General features: G+C 37.3%; 2 protein-coding genes across 3 annotated transcripts; both read left to right on the forward strand.

The window, feature by feature from the left end:
• Positions 1 to 1,439: 1,439 nt before the first annotated feature.
• LOC145554259 (zinc finger FYVE domain-containing protein 16-like) lies at positions 1,440 to 2,482 on the forward strand. The gene is made up of 3 exons (XM_081613789.1): positions 1,440 to 1,565; positions 1,669 to 1,845; positions 2,247 to 2,482. Exons 1-3 carry the CDS (start codon positions 1,512 to 1,514, stop codon positions 2,406 to 2,408), a joined length of 393 nt encoding a protein of 130 aa, XP_081469915.1. The 5' UTR covers positions 1,440 to 1,511; the 3' UTR covers positions 2,409 to 2,482.
• Positions 2,483 to 10,884: 8,402 nt separating this feature from the next.
• LOC145554080 (uncharacterized) lies at positions 10,885 to 14,026 on the forward strand. 2 transcript variants are annotated; one of them, XM_081613384.1, is made up of 10 exons: positions 10,885 to 11,151; positions 11,405 to 11,542; positions 12,129 to 12,179; positions 12,249 to 12,293; positions 12,365 to 12,426; positions 12,511 to 12,574; positions 12,780 to 12,833; positions 13,038 to 13,064; positions 13,150 to 13,303; positions 13,383 to 14,026. In XM_081613384.1, the coding sequence occupies exons 3-10, from the start codon at positions 12,165 to 12,167 to the stop codon at positions 13,574 to 13,576; spliced, it is 615 nt and encodes a 204-aa protein (XP_081469510.1). In that variant the 5' UTR covers positions 10,885 to 11,151; positions 11,405 to 11,542; positions 12,129 to 12,164; the 3' UTR covers positions 13,577 to 14,026. The 2 variants fall into 2 exon arrangements, with proteins under 2 accessions (XP_081469510.1, XP_081469511.1); XM_081613385.1 differs by lacking the exon at positions 10,885 to 11,151 and having other exon boundaries at positions 11,167 to 11,542.
• Positions 14,027 to 17,544: the final 3,518 nt, after the last annotated feature.

The following is a 17,544-nucleotide window of genomic DNA, read 5'->3' on the forward strand; positions in this document are numbered from 1 at the left end:
GATAATTCACGTCATGCATAACCCAAGATTAAAAAAAAGAAAAAAAAAAGACTTTGTCTGCGCTAATGGATGAAACTGTATGCAATCTTGATGTATGACAAATAAATAAATAAAAAAAAACTTGACTTTTAAGTAAATGGAAGCATAGATTTTGATTACTGAAGAGCAGAACCACGAGTCTAAATTCTGAAGAAATTATGTTCATTACATTTTCTGCTGCTGTCAGCACTTATTCTGTCTGCGGGCGGACATTTTGTTGGACCAGATCCGGATGCATCAACACTACTTGAGGTTTTTTTTTCTTCATTCTTTATTTTGCATTTCTGCAACTAAGAGATCTAAAATCTTAGATGTTAAAGTTAAAATAAGTGAAGTTTAGTGTCCATCCAGCAGTTCCTGTCACACGTCCACCTGTCATTAGCTGAAAATCGAACGTTGTGGGGGCGAAAAATTCAACCCTGAATCATTTGAAGAAAACCTAACTAGAAAAAAAAACATGCAAAGCTTTACAGATCAGTTAAACGCTGATTTTAATCAACTAAAAATATATATTCTTCATCCTCCCCCCCTTTCTTTTATTAATCACCTGCTGACACAAAACAGCAAATAGCCCAAGTCATGCACACACCAACTCCCCTGGCTCTGTTTGCTGATGGTTAAACTCCAACCTGCAGAGGGAGGGTCAAGGCTGCAGATTTAAAGCATTCACGTTGAACTAGATTAGCAACTTTTTTTTTACCTCACATTAGCTCCAAACATCTTAAATAAGCTGGATTTTTGTGGATGGTTGTGGATGGTTCAGGCTGTGACAAAGAGAACGCTTAAAGGTAACAGGAAGGCTGAGATTTATGGTTTTATCATATTCAGTCGCCGTCTGTTATGAGGAATACCGGGTCTGGAAATGTTGCTAATCTTTTATGATTCTCCTAAAATAAAATGTATAATCTCCAAAGAAGACACACAGACCTGCCAGAGCTGGTAATGAAGCCATTTTATCGACTAACTAAAATAATAATTATATATATATATATATATATATATATATATAATTATTATTTTTTTCTTTTTTCTGTCAATCATAATTTATTAAAAAAACAAAAATCAATTAACATTGGAAATCAAATTTGGAATTTGAAAAAAGTTTAAGCGGTTAAATGAAAAATCTGCAGGCCAAGGCAATTTTTTAAAATCCGATTAATCGATTAATTGTCAGAATATTCATTAGTTGCAGCTCTAAACCTGATGGTTTGTTCCTGTATAAAATACAGCCTTGGCTAAACTGTAGCCAGTTTAATCTCATTCAGCACTACATGAACGAGATTAATGCCAATCTAGATCTGTGGTTTAGATGAAATTTGACAAAACTGACTTAATTTTTAATTGTGTATCTGATTTAATTACTGTGGCATAAATTTAGCCAGTGGCTTTTATTTATTTAGTGTCATTTTGTGTTGACCAGTAAAACCAGTGGGGTTGATGGGAGGCCTCTGGATGGTGTCCCCAGCGTCAGAATGCAGCAGGATGCCGAGTTTGAGTCTGACAGCTGCTCCATTAGATGCACTGAGGTGAGTTTTTTTTTTTCTTTTTATTTTTTTGCGTTTTACTGAGCAGACTGTTTCTTCTGCTGCTGAACCTCTGAAGATGTGTGACATAAGCTGATCTCTGCAGGTCTTCTACCAGCCGAAGGCTCCAGACTGCAGCCTGGCGTCCGTGCTGTCGTCCTGCAGCATGTTTCAGAAGGAGATCGCCATGGCGACCTGCAGCGCTCTGGCTCCTCACCTTTCAGTTCTGACCGCAGGCGGCATCAACTCCCTCTGGCTTCGCATCTCCACTCAGACTGACATGGTAAAAACTGAACCTCGGTAACTGTTGGTTTATAATAGGTTTTGGTAATAAAACTCCATCTATTTTGTAACTTTATGAAGTTAAACAAATGTTTGCAGTTTCTTTTTCTGGTTTGAGTTTGTTTTTTTCTCCTCATGTCTCAGAACTCTGGCGCCCCCTTTGGGAAGGCACTTTAAAATCCCTGTCGTAGCACAAAATGGACATAATTTTGATGTGGACAATAAAAAAACGGTCTATTAAATTTCTTTACAAATTAAAACTATGCCTCCCTAAAGCCCTAGTCTGTAGTTGCACTACGAACTATTGCATTAGCTGTTTCATGTTTATGTCCTCAAATGCATGCCACACTTTTCAGATTGATGGTAATGTTTTTGTGTGGCTGTGTGCGTTTGCCCACCCAGGTGGAGTACCAGGCGGGGTCCGGAGGCCGGCTCCTCCCCCAGCGCTACATGAACGAGATGGACAGCGCTCTGATTCCCGTCATTCACGGAGGGAGTGCCAGCGTACCGCAGACGGCCATGGACATGGAGTTGGTCTTCTACATCACACACACTTTCCAGTGAACAAAAACGAAACACCACCCACTCAAAGTATTAAAAACAGAAAATAAACAAACAAAAAAATGTAGACCCCTCAAGAGGATGGATGTATTTCTAGTGGGATGCAAACTTTATAAAAAAATGGATTTCTGTCATCACCAAAGCTGCTACGCCAAACACTAAACACAAGAAAACAAGAAACATGGCAGCAAACCGCTCTGATCATCTCTGCCTTCCTGGCTCTCTGGGAGCTCCTCTGTGAATGTCACTACTTCTCAAAAAAAAAAAAAAAATCATCTGGATGTATTCATCGTTTAAAACTGGCTAACTGAATGAACTGACGGCAAAGAAGCCACCAGGTGCTGATGTTCTTGTGAAGGCATTCTGGAAGGATGAAGAATCTGCTAAAACACAGAAACACAACTTCTTTCTGTCCACATCGGGACTTTTTTGTCTTGTATTTCGTTTTTCTCATTTAAAGTATTTATTTTTCAGATTTTCCGTTAACACACTTGCTTATGGTCACTGTTTATTCCCCTCAGCGCACCAGAGAATAATACATTAACATAGTCTGAATTAAAATCTCACCAAAATCAAGGCAAAAAAAAAAGAAGCATGTGTTTCACAGCAGCATATTCAGAGAAACAAAACCAGGAAGAAATGCTACCATTTAACACAAGTCGCATTCTACCAGCTCAGGTTCAGTTCTACTTATGGAGACTTTTTCCTTTTAGTCTATGGAGTTTATTCATTTGTTTGGAAACACAAACAAAGTATTTTTTTTTATTAAAAACATGGAATGTTGGGTTGGAAAATTACTGCGCCACCTGGGAAACATGAGGAATTTGTTTTCTTTTGCGTTCCCTCACTGTAACGTATGTTAGTCAGCTCATGCGCTATTTAAAATCCTGAAAGGTTTTCTGGTACAAAATCATTTTGGTAAGATTTTTCCAGGCATGTTCATATCTTTTCAGGTTTTATACCTTTTTCTTGTGAATGCAGATGCACTACAAACTGATCAAATCCATCCAAACTATTTTGTGTATTTTTGAGTTAATCTCACAGGGTTATATTTGACATTTGACAGTTTTTTTTTTGGTCGTCTTTTTCATGCCAGCAGCCTGAATAACTGTCTGTTTCTGTTTGCAGTCATCTCTCCACTGAGACATATTATACCATCAAACACAAGCATCAAATTTTCTGCACCAAAGAGTTAAGAATGAGCCGCTTTCACTGAGGCTCTTCGAAGGTAGTTTTAGTTTTAAGTTGACATTTTTCACTGTTACTTCATTCAGAATAGACCAGGGTGTTTTCACAAATTTACTTCAAGGGAATGCAAAAAAAAAAAAAAAACGACCCCATGTTCTCTAAGACTTTTGTTTTTTTACAAACCAAAAGTCCAACCTGACTGGATATTATGGGAGAATAATGGGATTCAAGTAGCCTGAGACATCAGATTAAACTTATATATTCATCTTTTATTATTTTTATTCTTCAAAAATAGGAGTGTCGAGTCTCAGCAACATTCCTCGTATAAACCGCTTCCACTGGCTTGAATATTTTAAGAAAGCTGATTGTAGTTGTTTATGCCATCTCTCCATTTTATTGTTTTTTTAAATTCTCATAGTGAAAAATGAAATCTTCAAAAGCAGAACATTTGATTAATCGATAAGTAGCTGAGATTTGAAGGAGGCAAAGCTGAGTTTGTTGGAACCGTCTTCTCAACATCTTCACTCTTTGTGAATGTTTTATCGTTGAGTCAACACCAAAGATCTTGAATGTATCTGTTTAACGCCCCTCCTGTCATCCCCATAGCAACCAGTCACATATAGACCTGCACTGATCAGAATCTTGAAGCCAGTTTCAGATCTCTGGGATTTGGAAGGCTTTCATTGACTTCAGCTGATTCCACTTTCTCATTCAGGACATTAAGGAAGATTTACAGAATGGTCATTAATTATTTATGTTACCAGCAAAGATGATGTGGCACCGCTGAGTGAGTAAAACTACTTGAGAAAATGGACAAAGCATGCGTTTTAAGCGGTTCGCACTATGTTAGATCAGCAAGTAGCCTGGCTAGCAGTAATAATCAGCTGGTCCTGGAAATGAAATAATTTATTTATACCAAATTTGATTTCCAATGTTAATTGATTTTTTAAAAAAAATAAATTATGATTGACAGAAAAAAGAAAAGAATAATAATTATATATATATGGGGCATTGGTGAAAGAAATATCTAAATTTTTCAATAATTCCACAACAAAAAATTCAGTTAATCGATAAAATGGCTTCATTACCAGCTCTGGCAGGTCTGTGTGTCTTCTTTAGAGATTAGACATTTTATTTTAGGAGAATCATAAAAGATTAGCAACATTTCCAGACCCGGTATTCCTCATAACAGACGGCGACTGAATATGATAAAACCATAAATCTCAGCCTTCCTGTTACCTTTCTAAAACAAAGCGTTCTCTTTGTCACAGCCTGAACCATCCACAGACGTTTACTTATGTCATTTCTAAACGTTTTTGACATCTCTGTACTCCTTGACATTGCACCACAGGAACAACTTCCACACTGAAGAGTGTTGCTGCTACTCTGTAGCGCTTAGGCTTCGATAAGACGCGTTCACTGTTTGGAAAAAATCCGACTAGCGTTTCAGACCAACATGAATTTCTCTGTTCGCCTCCAGTCATATCATCACCTTCCTATAATAAGGATGGTTATAGTGTTTTTTTTTTCTTTGCCAGAAGATGATTTGGAAAGGGAAAAAAAAATGTTGATTCATTTTTGACAAAAAACCACTCCGGCCATTATTTTAAGCAGGTGACAATATGGAAACTAATCATCTATGCACCTTTAGCTGATCCGTCATAACTCATTAACTGCATCTAATTTAAAGATTTTTTTTTCTTCAATATCTGCTGAGATGGAATAGTGGGTGGAGCCTAATCAGATCAATTGAAGCTGACCAATCAGAGGAGAGCATCCAGTAAGACCCTGATATCAGAGAGTAGTTTTGTGCGCTCATCAGTATTCTAGCTTCTATTTTTCTAGTTGAGGATAAAAATCAGTGTTTGACTTCTTCTCATCCATATGTATTAAAAATGTGCAGAGATTATATATGTATAGAAGGAGAAAAAAAAATTTTTTTTAATAATGCAGAGATATTTTTGGTATAACTGATAAAAAAATCCAGCTTATTTAAGATGTTTGGAGCTAATGTGTCATCAAGTTTCGTCATCTGTTTATCCATAATCGTCGCACTTTCTTTGTTTCTTTTTTCACCCGTATGACTGATCACATTTCTGGTGCAATACCAGTTTCCACCAGAAGATGGCAGTAGCGGCAAATACGAGAGAGGCTGACTTCAAGCCTAGAAGAAGCTCAGAGTCAGCATAGCTACGAAGCCATTATATTGATATAAAAGCTGATTTCTGTTTTAACAGGTGGGTGAAGTCTACATTTAATCGATAAAGTACCATTATTGTAAGTGTTTGTGAGTGGAGAACAGTATTTTATTGGCACACATTGTATTTTGAGAAATTTCTGTGTGTATTTTATTAGAAGTGTTAACTGCCGCTAGCCTAGAACAGAAGAGCTGCTCAGAGAAACTGAATGATTGCTTTGTCACAATTATTGGGCACCATTTTTAAAGTTAAGGTCAAAAACTGACAGCAATAATTTGTGTTATTTCGACAGTCACAGAAAACAATGTGGTTAATTTTTCGGTAACACTATTTGACGGGGTGTGCATAAGACTGACATGACACTGTCAAAAACATGACGTAACACCTGTCATGAACATAAAGAAGTCTTTATGAATGTTTATGACAGTTGTCATGAAGTAATTCGGTAAATAATGACACTTTTAATGCAAAGTTGCTCTAGAAGTTGCATTAAAAGTCAATTAAAAGTGCCATCTTTGCATGACTTTGATCAATTATAAAATAATGCAAAGCTGGCATTTTTAATGCTCCAAACTGAACTAAATATTTAGCTCAGAGACAAATGTTTGCCTTGTCAGCCAAATATTTAGTTCAGAGCCAAGTATTCAGCTTTGCTCAAGGCTTATTTAGCTCAATGCCAAATATATAGCGTAGTCACTAAATGTTAAGCTTGCTAAATAAATATTTAGCTTAATGCTAAATTTATTTTGTGAACTAAATATGTATTATTTAGCCTGATTGGGCTCCGTGGGTTAAAACCCGGCCACCAGGCGCTCATCATAAGGGGTCTTTGGGCTGCACTTGGTCTGGTTCCTCACCTAGGACCTGTCTGCCTTGGGTAACCAGAGGCATGAAGCCCCTGACAGCTCCTAGGATCACTGGGACACTCAAACCCCTCCACCACGATAAGGTGGCAGCCTATGGAAGGGATGTGTATGTGTGTGCATGTTTGTATATGTATATGTGTGCATGTGTGTATGCATTTATGTATGTATATTAAGTAACTTCTGTATTAAAACCCTCCTGTTGTCCTCGGGTCAAAATGACAGAGATTTGTATGTGTTTTCCCTATACACAGAAAATGAGGACAACAGGAGGGTTAAGAGAGAACGAGAGAGAGAGATTAAGAAAGAGTTTTATTTATTTTTTCCATGAGGAAACATGTGGTGGTCAGTTCTTTCATTCTCTAGTGGCCTTTATTTAACACTAATTGAACAGGAGATTTGGAGGAGAGACATGCAGCAGATTGCCCAAGACTTGGAATTGAACCCAGGATAACCTTGTTGCTCTTCATCCTAGATGTTTCGCATCCCGTCGTTCTTCTCTTTCATACCAGTAGATAACACATAAGCTCTACAACACATAGGCTCATACTCATGGCTATGTGTTCATTTAAGAACTGATTTTCCTCAACTAACAGTAATAATTTCTTATTAAGTTCCCCATGTTTGTACTTTCACAGATTGCTCTTCTTTTTTACCTTTTCTACTCAGTTTTTCATGTTAAATTGCACTTTTTTTGTTAAAGCAATTCTTGCAGTTTCTTAAACTCTTTTAGGGGGCAATTTACATTGACCAATTGACCTAACCTACATGTTTTAGGGCAGTGTTTTTCAACCACTGTTCCGCGGCACACTGGTGTGCCGTGAGTGATCGTCAGGTGTGCCGTGGAAATTATTCAATTTCACCTACGGTACCGTATTTTCCGGACTATAAGCTGCTACTTTTTTCCTAAGCTTTGAACCATGCGGATTGTAGCCCGATGCAGCTTTTCTGTGGATTTTTCTTCAACCACCAGGGGGCTCTCTAGCAGGAAGTGAATCTTTAGAAGTCAAAATTGTAAATCAAAAGAAGAACGTGCTAATTTTCATTTAGAACAACCACATGCTAGCAGCAGTCACGACGGATAAATGTTTTCAAACTCATATCATGCAGCTTTTAAGTTGAGGGCTGTCGATCTGGCACTACAGGAGGGAAATAGAGCCGCTGCATTTAAGCTCGGTGTGAACGAAACCATGGTTCGGCTTTGGAGACGGAGTGCTGCGTCCTTACAGCAGATTTATTAGGACGCCGCCCTCTGCTGGGTCCTAATGGAAAACCGAGAGCAGCTTCCATCTCCCCTCAACCCCCCCTATTCAAGAGACTTTGATAAGAATGACTATATATGTAGTATAGGCGTCTACAGAGTATTTTTGTTTACATTTTTGGTTGGTGGTGTGCCTCGAGATTTTTTCAATTAAAATAATGTACCTTGACTCAAAAAAGGTTGAAAAACACTGTTTTAGGGGATGTGGGGGGAAACCAGAGCACCTGGAGAAAACCCACGCAGGCACGGGGAGAACATGCAAACTCCACACAGCAAAGATGTGACACATCCTCTCTGTGCAGATGCAGTGCTAGCCACTGCATCTCCGTGCTGCCCACTACTTTTTCTATTTCAAATTCGTCTTAAAGTTTGAATCTTTTTTTGAATTGGGTTAGGAAGGATCTTTTTTTTAGATGGTTAATGGCATGAAAAAAAGCTGGCCTTTCTAAATTTCCTGATGATGTCGCATGGCACGATGGTTAAAACTTGATGTTCTGGGCTTTAGTTCAGTCTGTTCCTTTTTTTGATTTCTTCAAATGCATGAAGTTTCGCATTCTTTCCCATACTGTAAGCTTTGGTTTTTTCATTTTTCCATCCTCCATGTTGTCCAAATCCTCCTGGTTGGATTCTGCAGCGAAGTCCGTCATGGATTCCAAATGCCTGGGAAAACCTGAGGAGGATCCTTCTAAGGGATCCTCCTCAGAAGAAACCTCCTGATGTAAAACTTCATCATGGTCAGGTTGGCTCTTGTTCTCCATCTCTTGAAAATTTCTGGACTCTTGTGGTGTTTCTTGTTCGACATCTTCCTTCATGTCTCTCAGAGAAGTGTCAATCTCTAGATAGTCATGTGCTCCTTCCAAATTACTAGTTTTCTCACAACTTACTTGATGACATTTTTCAATTTCTTGTTTGAGTGCAGCAATATCGGTGTCATATCTGCAATGCAGCACCTTGTATATATCTTTCATCTTCTCTAACTTGGTCTGTGCATCCCTTTCCTTTTCTTGCAGTAATTTCATATCTTTTGCTGTATTTTCTTGGAAGATGACTTTCATGTTGTTTAGAAGCATTATCTCCTCCATGTGCGCTTTTCTCTCCTGAATCATCTGTATCTGAAGCTTTTCCACCTGCTGTTGAAGTGAAGAATTTTCACATTTTAAATCATTCGTGACCTTGTAGAAGTTCTGCTGCTGGGTCTGGAGCTCTTTTGACGCTGCTTTATATTTCAGTTCTTGTTCTTGCTCAAGAGAAGCCAGTTCAGATAGAACAAAGTGACATCTCTTTGCTGTATATGAACTGGCTTCTCTTTCACGCTGTAGCTCGTGCTCAGATGTTTCCACTTCAGCTTTAAGAGCAGAAACGTCTCTTTCAAACTTCTGCTCAAGTTTTTCATATGAACATTTCATCTCGTCCAATTCTGCCTGTAAACTGTTTCTGCTGCTTTTCAGAAACGTGACCTCTTCTGACATCTTTTGAAAGATATCGTCCTTTTCAGCTCTTATCTTGTCAAGGACCAGTTGTATCTCACTAACTCTCACTTCACACAACTTTTGCATCTCGGCCTCCTGCCTCACCAGAGCATCGTTGGATCTCTCAGACGCTTCATACTTGGAGCAAAGCTCCTCGTGGGAAGTCTGGAGTTTGTCCATTTCTTCTTGCAAGGTTTTGTTTCTTTCTTTCTCAGCCTGGATTTCTGTTGTAAATGCTTCCTGGCTGAGGAGGTGGGCCGTCTTTAATTCCACAAAGTCTTGCTGGAGCTGCTTCTTGTTTTTAAATCTCGTTTCGTTGTGCGCCTTCGTAGCAAGAATTGCAGCATCAACAACACCTGGATCACAAAGCCTCTCTACTCTCTCGAGTTCCCTCTTGGTCTCTTTGCCCTTGTTGATGAATACTTCTTTGAGAGCTTTCTGCCTCTTTAACTGGAGTTTGGTTTCTTCCAGCTCTGCTTCCAGATGGGCCAGTCTTTGGTTGTCTGCAAACCTTTGGGCTCTCTCCATCTCTAAAAGAGAGCCCATCCTTTGGATTTCCTCATGCAAAAGATCTGGGTGCACAGGAGGAAACCCGCCTTGGACATTTCGATGGTTGCCCCATCTCCCCTGGGGTCCCATCGTTCCATTGTGTCTTCTTGGATTTTGATAAGACATTTTATCTCAAGACTTTCTCCAAAATCTATCGATTTGTAAATTAGCTGAACGCTCGAAAAGGCTTTGCTTATGTCTGAACTAGTCAGTGATATAGCAATGAAAAATATCCAGAATTCTGTTCTATATATATGTAGTTTATGACATCACAGACGCTGCCTCACTTGTGACATCACAGAATCTTCTTTTGCTGGTGCTGTTACATCATCCCACCAGCAAATAGCATACTTTCTATTCTTGTTTATATTCAAAATAGTTTGATTCACTTGGTTTTTGTCCCATATATTTTGAACTTTTTTCAGTATCTATACATGAGAAAGTTAATTTTGCTTGTTTAGTCAAACATTTATTTTCTTGTTCTTGTGTCAGCAAACATTGGAACATTGATGTGGGAACAGGTAACATTTTGCTAAGTTAATGCCATAAATATAAATATAAAATCATTCAATAAATTGAAAATGACATGAACTAATTAAAGTAACAAACAAAATAAATTGTGGACAGAGCACAAATAAAGTTATAAGATTTACCCATGAGAAAACCAGGGATCTCAAACCCATCCCACCGTGCTTGACCACCACAAACACAATGTGAGCCACCAAGGCTAGGTCATTTTCAGATCTATGCAAATGCATGATTTTTGTTTGTCATTGTAAACTAAATCTATTTTTTTTTAAAAATCATTATTTTGTGTAACGGGGAGGATCTAAATATGAGGCAATCCTGGATGGTAGATGAAGACAAACCAAGATCAACTGATTTAAAGGTTACACAGACTGACCAGCTGGGGGCGGTAGTGTACCAACTTGCTGTTTGGGAAGAAAAGACTATGGTGAAGAAGAAAAGACTGGCAAAGACGGAGAGAAGGTCCTCGCTGCAGCATGCAGAATGGGGCGGGGACGGACCACTGTCAGCCTCATACCTTATATGGAAATGGGACCATTGCACTCCGGAAGTGAAGGGGGCGCTATTTTCCTAATTTCTAGTATAAATACCTTAAAGAAGCGGGTTTGAGATGCCGATTGAAAGAAGTTTGAGAGGGTTCATGTGTTCGGCACACGATCCAAAATGGAAAAGGCGCAAAGTCAGCAAAAGGTATTTTTACCTTCTTTAAAATTTGTATCACATAGTAAATCAATACGCTTTTCTAGATGACGTTGAGCATATAATAAACAGCTGTAGACTATTGAAATGCGTAATTCATAGAAGGTAAGGTTAAATTTAGCATGTAGCATAGCTAATTATTTCCCTGCAGGGCACCATTAGATAAAAATAGAAAAGTAAATAAAATGTATAATTGATAAGTGTATTTTATGCTCAAACTTTGTTTTTTTATTTTATTTAACAGATCCACGTTTCTATTTGTAACATTCGTAACGGAGAGAAGATTATTCCGGATATTTCTGTCCTCTTTGCTCATACAAAGCCGATGAGTCGTTCAAGGTACAGAATCACATAACAAGAACTGCTACGGTTCAACATAACGGTATGTAAAGCTACACTTACACTATCATTTATTTATTTACCTTCTTAACAGTTTTGTAGTTGGTTTTTTTTTTCATAAAAAAGACTAGAAAAAGGTTAATCCTTTTTGAAATATGTTTTTGCACGCCAACATTTCTGGAAAGTCTAACACTTTTTATAAACTAAAAGCTGCCATCATAGGTGGGTGTAGTTCCCTCTACTTCATATATTTATAGTAGTAAATAACTGCAAAAAACACTAGTAAGAGTAACAGTATTAGGTGATATATCTACTATTAAGTACGGTTTTACTGATCATAATGTGCAGTGTAATATTACCCATTTATTTCTGCAGACATGAATTAAAATGAAGGTATGTGCACTGATAGTTATTTTAAAAATGGAAATTAAAAATATTAATATAAGTGAGATGTTATTGTTGGACAATTATAGTTCTTTAGAGCTACCAGACTGCTTATTTCCAATCATTCCTCCGTTCAATGTTTACAGTCAATAGTGTGGGTAAGGCTGTTGTCTTATACATTAATTTGATTGTTAAAGTAATTTAAATTTTCCCTCTTTTCTTGAATGTTCTCTCAAGCACCACAGGGATTGCCTAAACAAGGACTGTCCAACAACTGTGGAATGTTTGTAGTGATGGTAACATCCACTTCCTCCCACCATTTTGTTGTATTGTTTGTATAGACATAATCACATTTTTCTCCACAGTATGCTCTCTACTTTGTGATGGAAGCACCATTTGATTTCACGGAGGTAAGGAAACAGATAAGACTGCATGCTTTCTGTTGGAGATGTCATTAAATGCGAATCTGTCATGTCCACAGAATGACATGATGACAATACGAAGATGGTGGACTCTCACTCTCCTGAGAAACTTCCCTGTGAAGTAAGAATAATGGTGCAATATACCACATCATCATACACATAAGTCAGTTTTTTAAAGAAAATCTTCAATTTGTCCTTTTAAAAGGTCCAAAGAAGAACTACAAAAGGAGAGAAAGCGGAAAAAAGTTCATGAGGGGGCAAAATATGAGGTATGGTTTAGTTCAAATTCATCAGTGTGTAGTTTTGAATCATGTAATTTCTATTATGTCCGTTCACAATGCAGTTTTATGCAATGCTTGATTGTTAAAATATGAAACAAAATCAGGATAGGACAGTTAAAAAGGTTGAAACTGTTTTGATGTTGTTTGGACTTGGGCTCATCTTTCACTTTCAAAATATCTATATTTTTTACAGACTCTGTGTGCTGATGACCACACCTATGCAAAAGCAACTGAGGCACAAATTGAGGTTAATTTTTAAAATGTACACATAACTATTATTTTTGATTTGTATTTATTTATGTGCAATTGACACTTAAACCAGAAATGATTTTTTTTAAAACAGGAAAATATATTTTTTGCACATCATTTTTTTATGACGGTAGAGATGGAAAGGGTAAGACACTGAGAGATACAAAGTGTTAATTACTGTTTTATGCTTCTCACCATGCAGGTACAAATGATGCCACCAATTTTGCAGGTAAAGATACATTCATAATCATATGCGTCATAGCCATTATTCTGGTGATAGTCTTGCAATGCACCTGTTTTTCTGTAATTTTCAGATGCCTTTGGATGTACTGGAAGCTGTTCTCCAAGAGGTGATACTAGCACAGGGAGATGCAGCTTACCTCACCTTGGCATTAACCTGCAAGCGCTTTAAAGCCATTATGTCTGACCCAGTGTTCAGGAAGAGGACTCACTTTGCTTGGCTGGATGGTAAGAACCTTTGACTTTTTTCCACATAAAACATGTTAAATTAGATTTAAACTACATGAAATTTATCATTCATTTACAGGTGAGATCAACTGGGGTAAATTTTCAAAGTCATTCAAGGCAGAAAACCGGATTCCTTTTGCAGTTGTTACGTGTTCTTCCTGTAACCGGCAATATAAAGACTGTGTGGGCTTCACTGGAAATGGAAGACGAGGAGATTACCCTCGTTACTACTGTGATGGCAGACCTGGACACTGCCCTGGATGTCAGTACTGAATGCAAGGAGAATAATAGTTGTTTTCCACAGTCTTTCACACATTTCAGTTGTCACACATTGTTCTTTTTTGGTGACATCTTTGTCAATCTGTTCTGCTGACATTTGGATTTGTTCTGTCATCCTTTAGTTTTTCACAATGTGTTCTTTAAACATTATGTAAATTTTTTAGTGTTCCTTTTGTTGTAGTTCAGTTGATTTATATTATTTAGTTTTTTGGTAGAACTGTTGTTTCCAGGAAAAGTAACATTGTGGCTCTAATATATTAAAGAGAAAGTAGAACCAATAAAGTAGTTGTAAATATATTGTAACAGCATTGTTTAACAATTGGATAACCTTGTTTTAAAATTTTGAAATACAAGCAAAGATAATACCTTTCAGTATTTCATGTGTAACGTTTCATATACTTTAACAATGACTGGAAGAAATAAAAATTGTCTTTGCAAACCTCAGTCGTTTATGTTTTAGCAATCAGAATCAACAGTTTTTATTTAAATAAAGCAACCAAATACAGAAACATGTTCAGTTAGAAACATACCATAATACAAAGATTAAAGGTATGCTGAGCGACGGTGGAGACCGGGTGGAGGTGATGGAAACTGGTGAGGAGCAGTTGTTCACATCAAGCCGGACTTTATGAAGGGTAATTCAAGAAGATGAGGAGACCGGCGCCGATAGGCTGAGACGGAGGCGCATGATGAGCTGATTGGCTGAATTGAAGAGCGTTAGAATGTACACATAAGCCTGATTTATTTATCTGGTGACTTCAAAGAAGCTTCATACAGAAACAATGATTAATCCACAGTGGATCATTCTCTTGTCAAATAAACTTTCTAAAACCTACTTTCTCTGAGTGTTTCCAGTTTGAAGCTACATTTAAAGTTTTACAAAAGTCTCTCTGGGTTTTGCAACAATTGAATATTTGAGCGCAGTTTGTGAATCAAATACAACTGGTAGAGTTGATATAGAATTTCTAAATTGAATAGTGGGACACCAGTCCAGTGTCTTTTATCAGATTACTGGTTAAGCTGGAGTCCTTACAGGAAAGGTTTCCAATGAGACTTTATGGTAAACAATGACAATAGTTGAGCTCACCTGCAACCAAGCATAATAGTTTTTGGCACTAGTTATATTTTAGATTTAAATTTATTTATTATAAGAGTACGTTTCACTACATCACAATCTATTAATTGAACTACAGCGTTCTTGAAGTATTTGGTATCTGTTTTCTTAATCTAGGATGGACTGGTGATCTGCCCAGGGTCATGCGTGCGTGTATGATAATTAATGGATGGATAAATGTGTTCCTAAATATTTTTTAAGCCTTTTGTTTCAGCTAGATTGGGTGACAATAGATAAATACATATACATAATAATTCATTATTGTTGCTTGTTTTAAGTTGTTTATTACTAATGTGATTTTAACATTAAAAAACAATAGTTTTAATTATTTTTTAAAGGGACATACCACGTTACATTTTTATTTCTATTATTATTATTATTATTATTATTATTATTATCAATATTATTATTATTATTATTATTATTATTATTATTATTATTATTATTATTAACGCGGCTGGTACAGGAAATAGCGCCACTAGCGCCCCCTTCACTTCCGGATTGCAATGGTCCCATTTCCATATAAGGTAAGAGGCTGACAGTGGTCCGTCCCCGCCCCTTTCTGCATGCTGCAGCGAGGTGTACTTGAAGACGGATGGAAGGTGCTGCTGTTGTGTTTAAGCTTCCGTCAACACTTTATCGCCGTTATATCTCCACAGAGATTACACATCGCTCTGACTCCCCACACCGTTTTACACGCTAAAGGTTGGCGTCCTGCTCCGACTTGAACCAGCTGTTTTAGCGCCTCTGTTTATGTCTGAGCGCTGCAGTTTCTACCAAGGTTAACTAACTACAACTATATCGTGTATTTATAAAACTAGATATAATACCCTTTGTTTTTATGAATCTATTTATTAACCTTTTTAACTGTTCTGTAATTGTTTTTTGTTTTTGTTTTTTATTTCCCTCACACAAGCAGTTTACGTCAGCTGTTAGCAAATTATGTCCCTCCATTATTCCTCCTGTCATTTACGCTAGTCCGCAAAACGGCGACAGCAAAAGCTGAAAGAAAACACCAGTCCGTTGGTTCAACAACAGTTAAATACATTTTTGGAAAATTGTATCTTCTGTTAAAATTAACAACATTCAACCTATAAAAACTAACAAGAACTAGCAAACACACTCTAAAAACTAAATAAAATTGAGTTAGACCAGGGGTGTCAAACTCAATTTCACCATATTTCAGCATATTGGCCACCCTCAACGGGCCACATTGATGGTACAAATCAGGAGTTCACAGGTTCAGTCCTCCAGACTGCAACTTTTAGATGCATCCCTGCTAAAACACACCTCAGACAAAAGGTCGACCTCCCTCATCAGCATCAACTCAGTTCTGTAGAGGCTTATAATGAGTCAATGACCCAGGTGTGTTAGAGAAGGAATGCATCTAAAGTTGCAGATAGTAGCTCTGGAAAACGAGACCCAATGTTAAAAATAAATTAAGCAAAACCTCATATTGTTAAATAAAGTTTTGGAGCGTCCGGTTAGGAAGCGCATTCAAAACCTTTGGTTGAAATGGCGCATTAAATTCAAGTCTCCATTACAGACCAGAGAAAAGTAAAGAGAATGCAACGCTGTTGTAACTAACTGTTAATAGCTTGTTTGAGTCAGTAATTCCTTAATATTGATGAAAAATTCTAGTCAATTATTTCACTAACAGGGGAAAAATGTCATTAATAATTTATCTGCTAAAGGAACCAGCCATTTTTCATCAGTATTAAGGAATTATTTACTTAAAACAAGCTCCTATATCTTGTTGGAAACTCAAGTTAGTTTTTGTCTTATTTCAAGCGTACCAAGACATTTCTACTAGAAATTAGACAAAAAGAAAAACACCAGGTAAACTTTGGTGCTTTTATAGAGCTCCAGCATTGCTCTGAATTTACCTCCATCCAACTTGACCAGTTTTTCTTTCTTCTGAAGGACAGCATGATGCTGCCACCACCACATCAGAGTAATGTCATTTTTCCACTACACAAAATGTTTGACATGAAGGCCAAAAAGATCAGTTTGGTTCTGATCTGATCAGTGCTGGGTCGACTTTACAGCTGCAGTAGAGCCTTTATAAAAAATTTTAAAACTTAAATTTTTTTAATAAAAGTTACACGCGGCAGCTTTAAAGTCTGGCATTAAACTGCAAACAGGATTTCTTCTGGCTTTCTTTTCGCTCCTTGTCCATAAAAGTCAGATTTATGTGGTCTACAACTCATTTTCAGCAGATCATTGAATTCTGAACGGAGCTGGTTAACCAGGGCTTTATGTCTTTTTTTCCCCTTTCCACTTCATAATTTTGCACTCATTTTGTATGGAACAGCTACAGGAAATGATTACTTCTAATTAAAAAAGGACAAATAACCCAGTAACGGTGAAAATGAGTGAATGCAGAAATAACCAAAAGACATTTTAAAATCCCTAAAACAAAATGAGTCTGTATTTATCCCACCAGTCGGGTTTACTTTAAAGAAGAAAAAATAGCACATCACAGACATTTTTTTTCACAAAAGTAATTTTATTATTTAAATACACAAGCTATTTAGACCCACCAAAATAAAGCTGGTGTCATGAATAAATAGATGATTTACAAGAAATCACAATCAGAGAGCCTAGAAGGTCCTTCTCATCCTGACATAGCACAGCTGTTCCAATCAACAGAGGAAGAAATAATTCATCATGACAGCATTTCCCAGCTCCCCTCGCTGGACAGGAGGGGGACACGGACATCTCTGACCCGGAGTGCAGCGCTGAAACGGACGTGTACTTTGGAAAGGATCGATACAAATCAAACTCCAAAGGTTTGACGTCGGATAATTCACGTCATGCATAACCCAAGATTAAAAAAAAAAAAAAA

Source organism: Poecilia reticulata, chromosome 12 (assembly GCF_904066995.2).
Source record: "Poecilia reticulata chromosome 12, P_reticulata-male-v2, whole genome shotgun sequence".
NCBI lineage: Eukaryota > Metazoa > Chordata > Actinopteri > Cyprinodontiformes > Poeciliidae > Poecilia > Poecilia reticulata.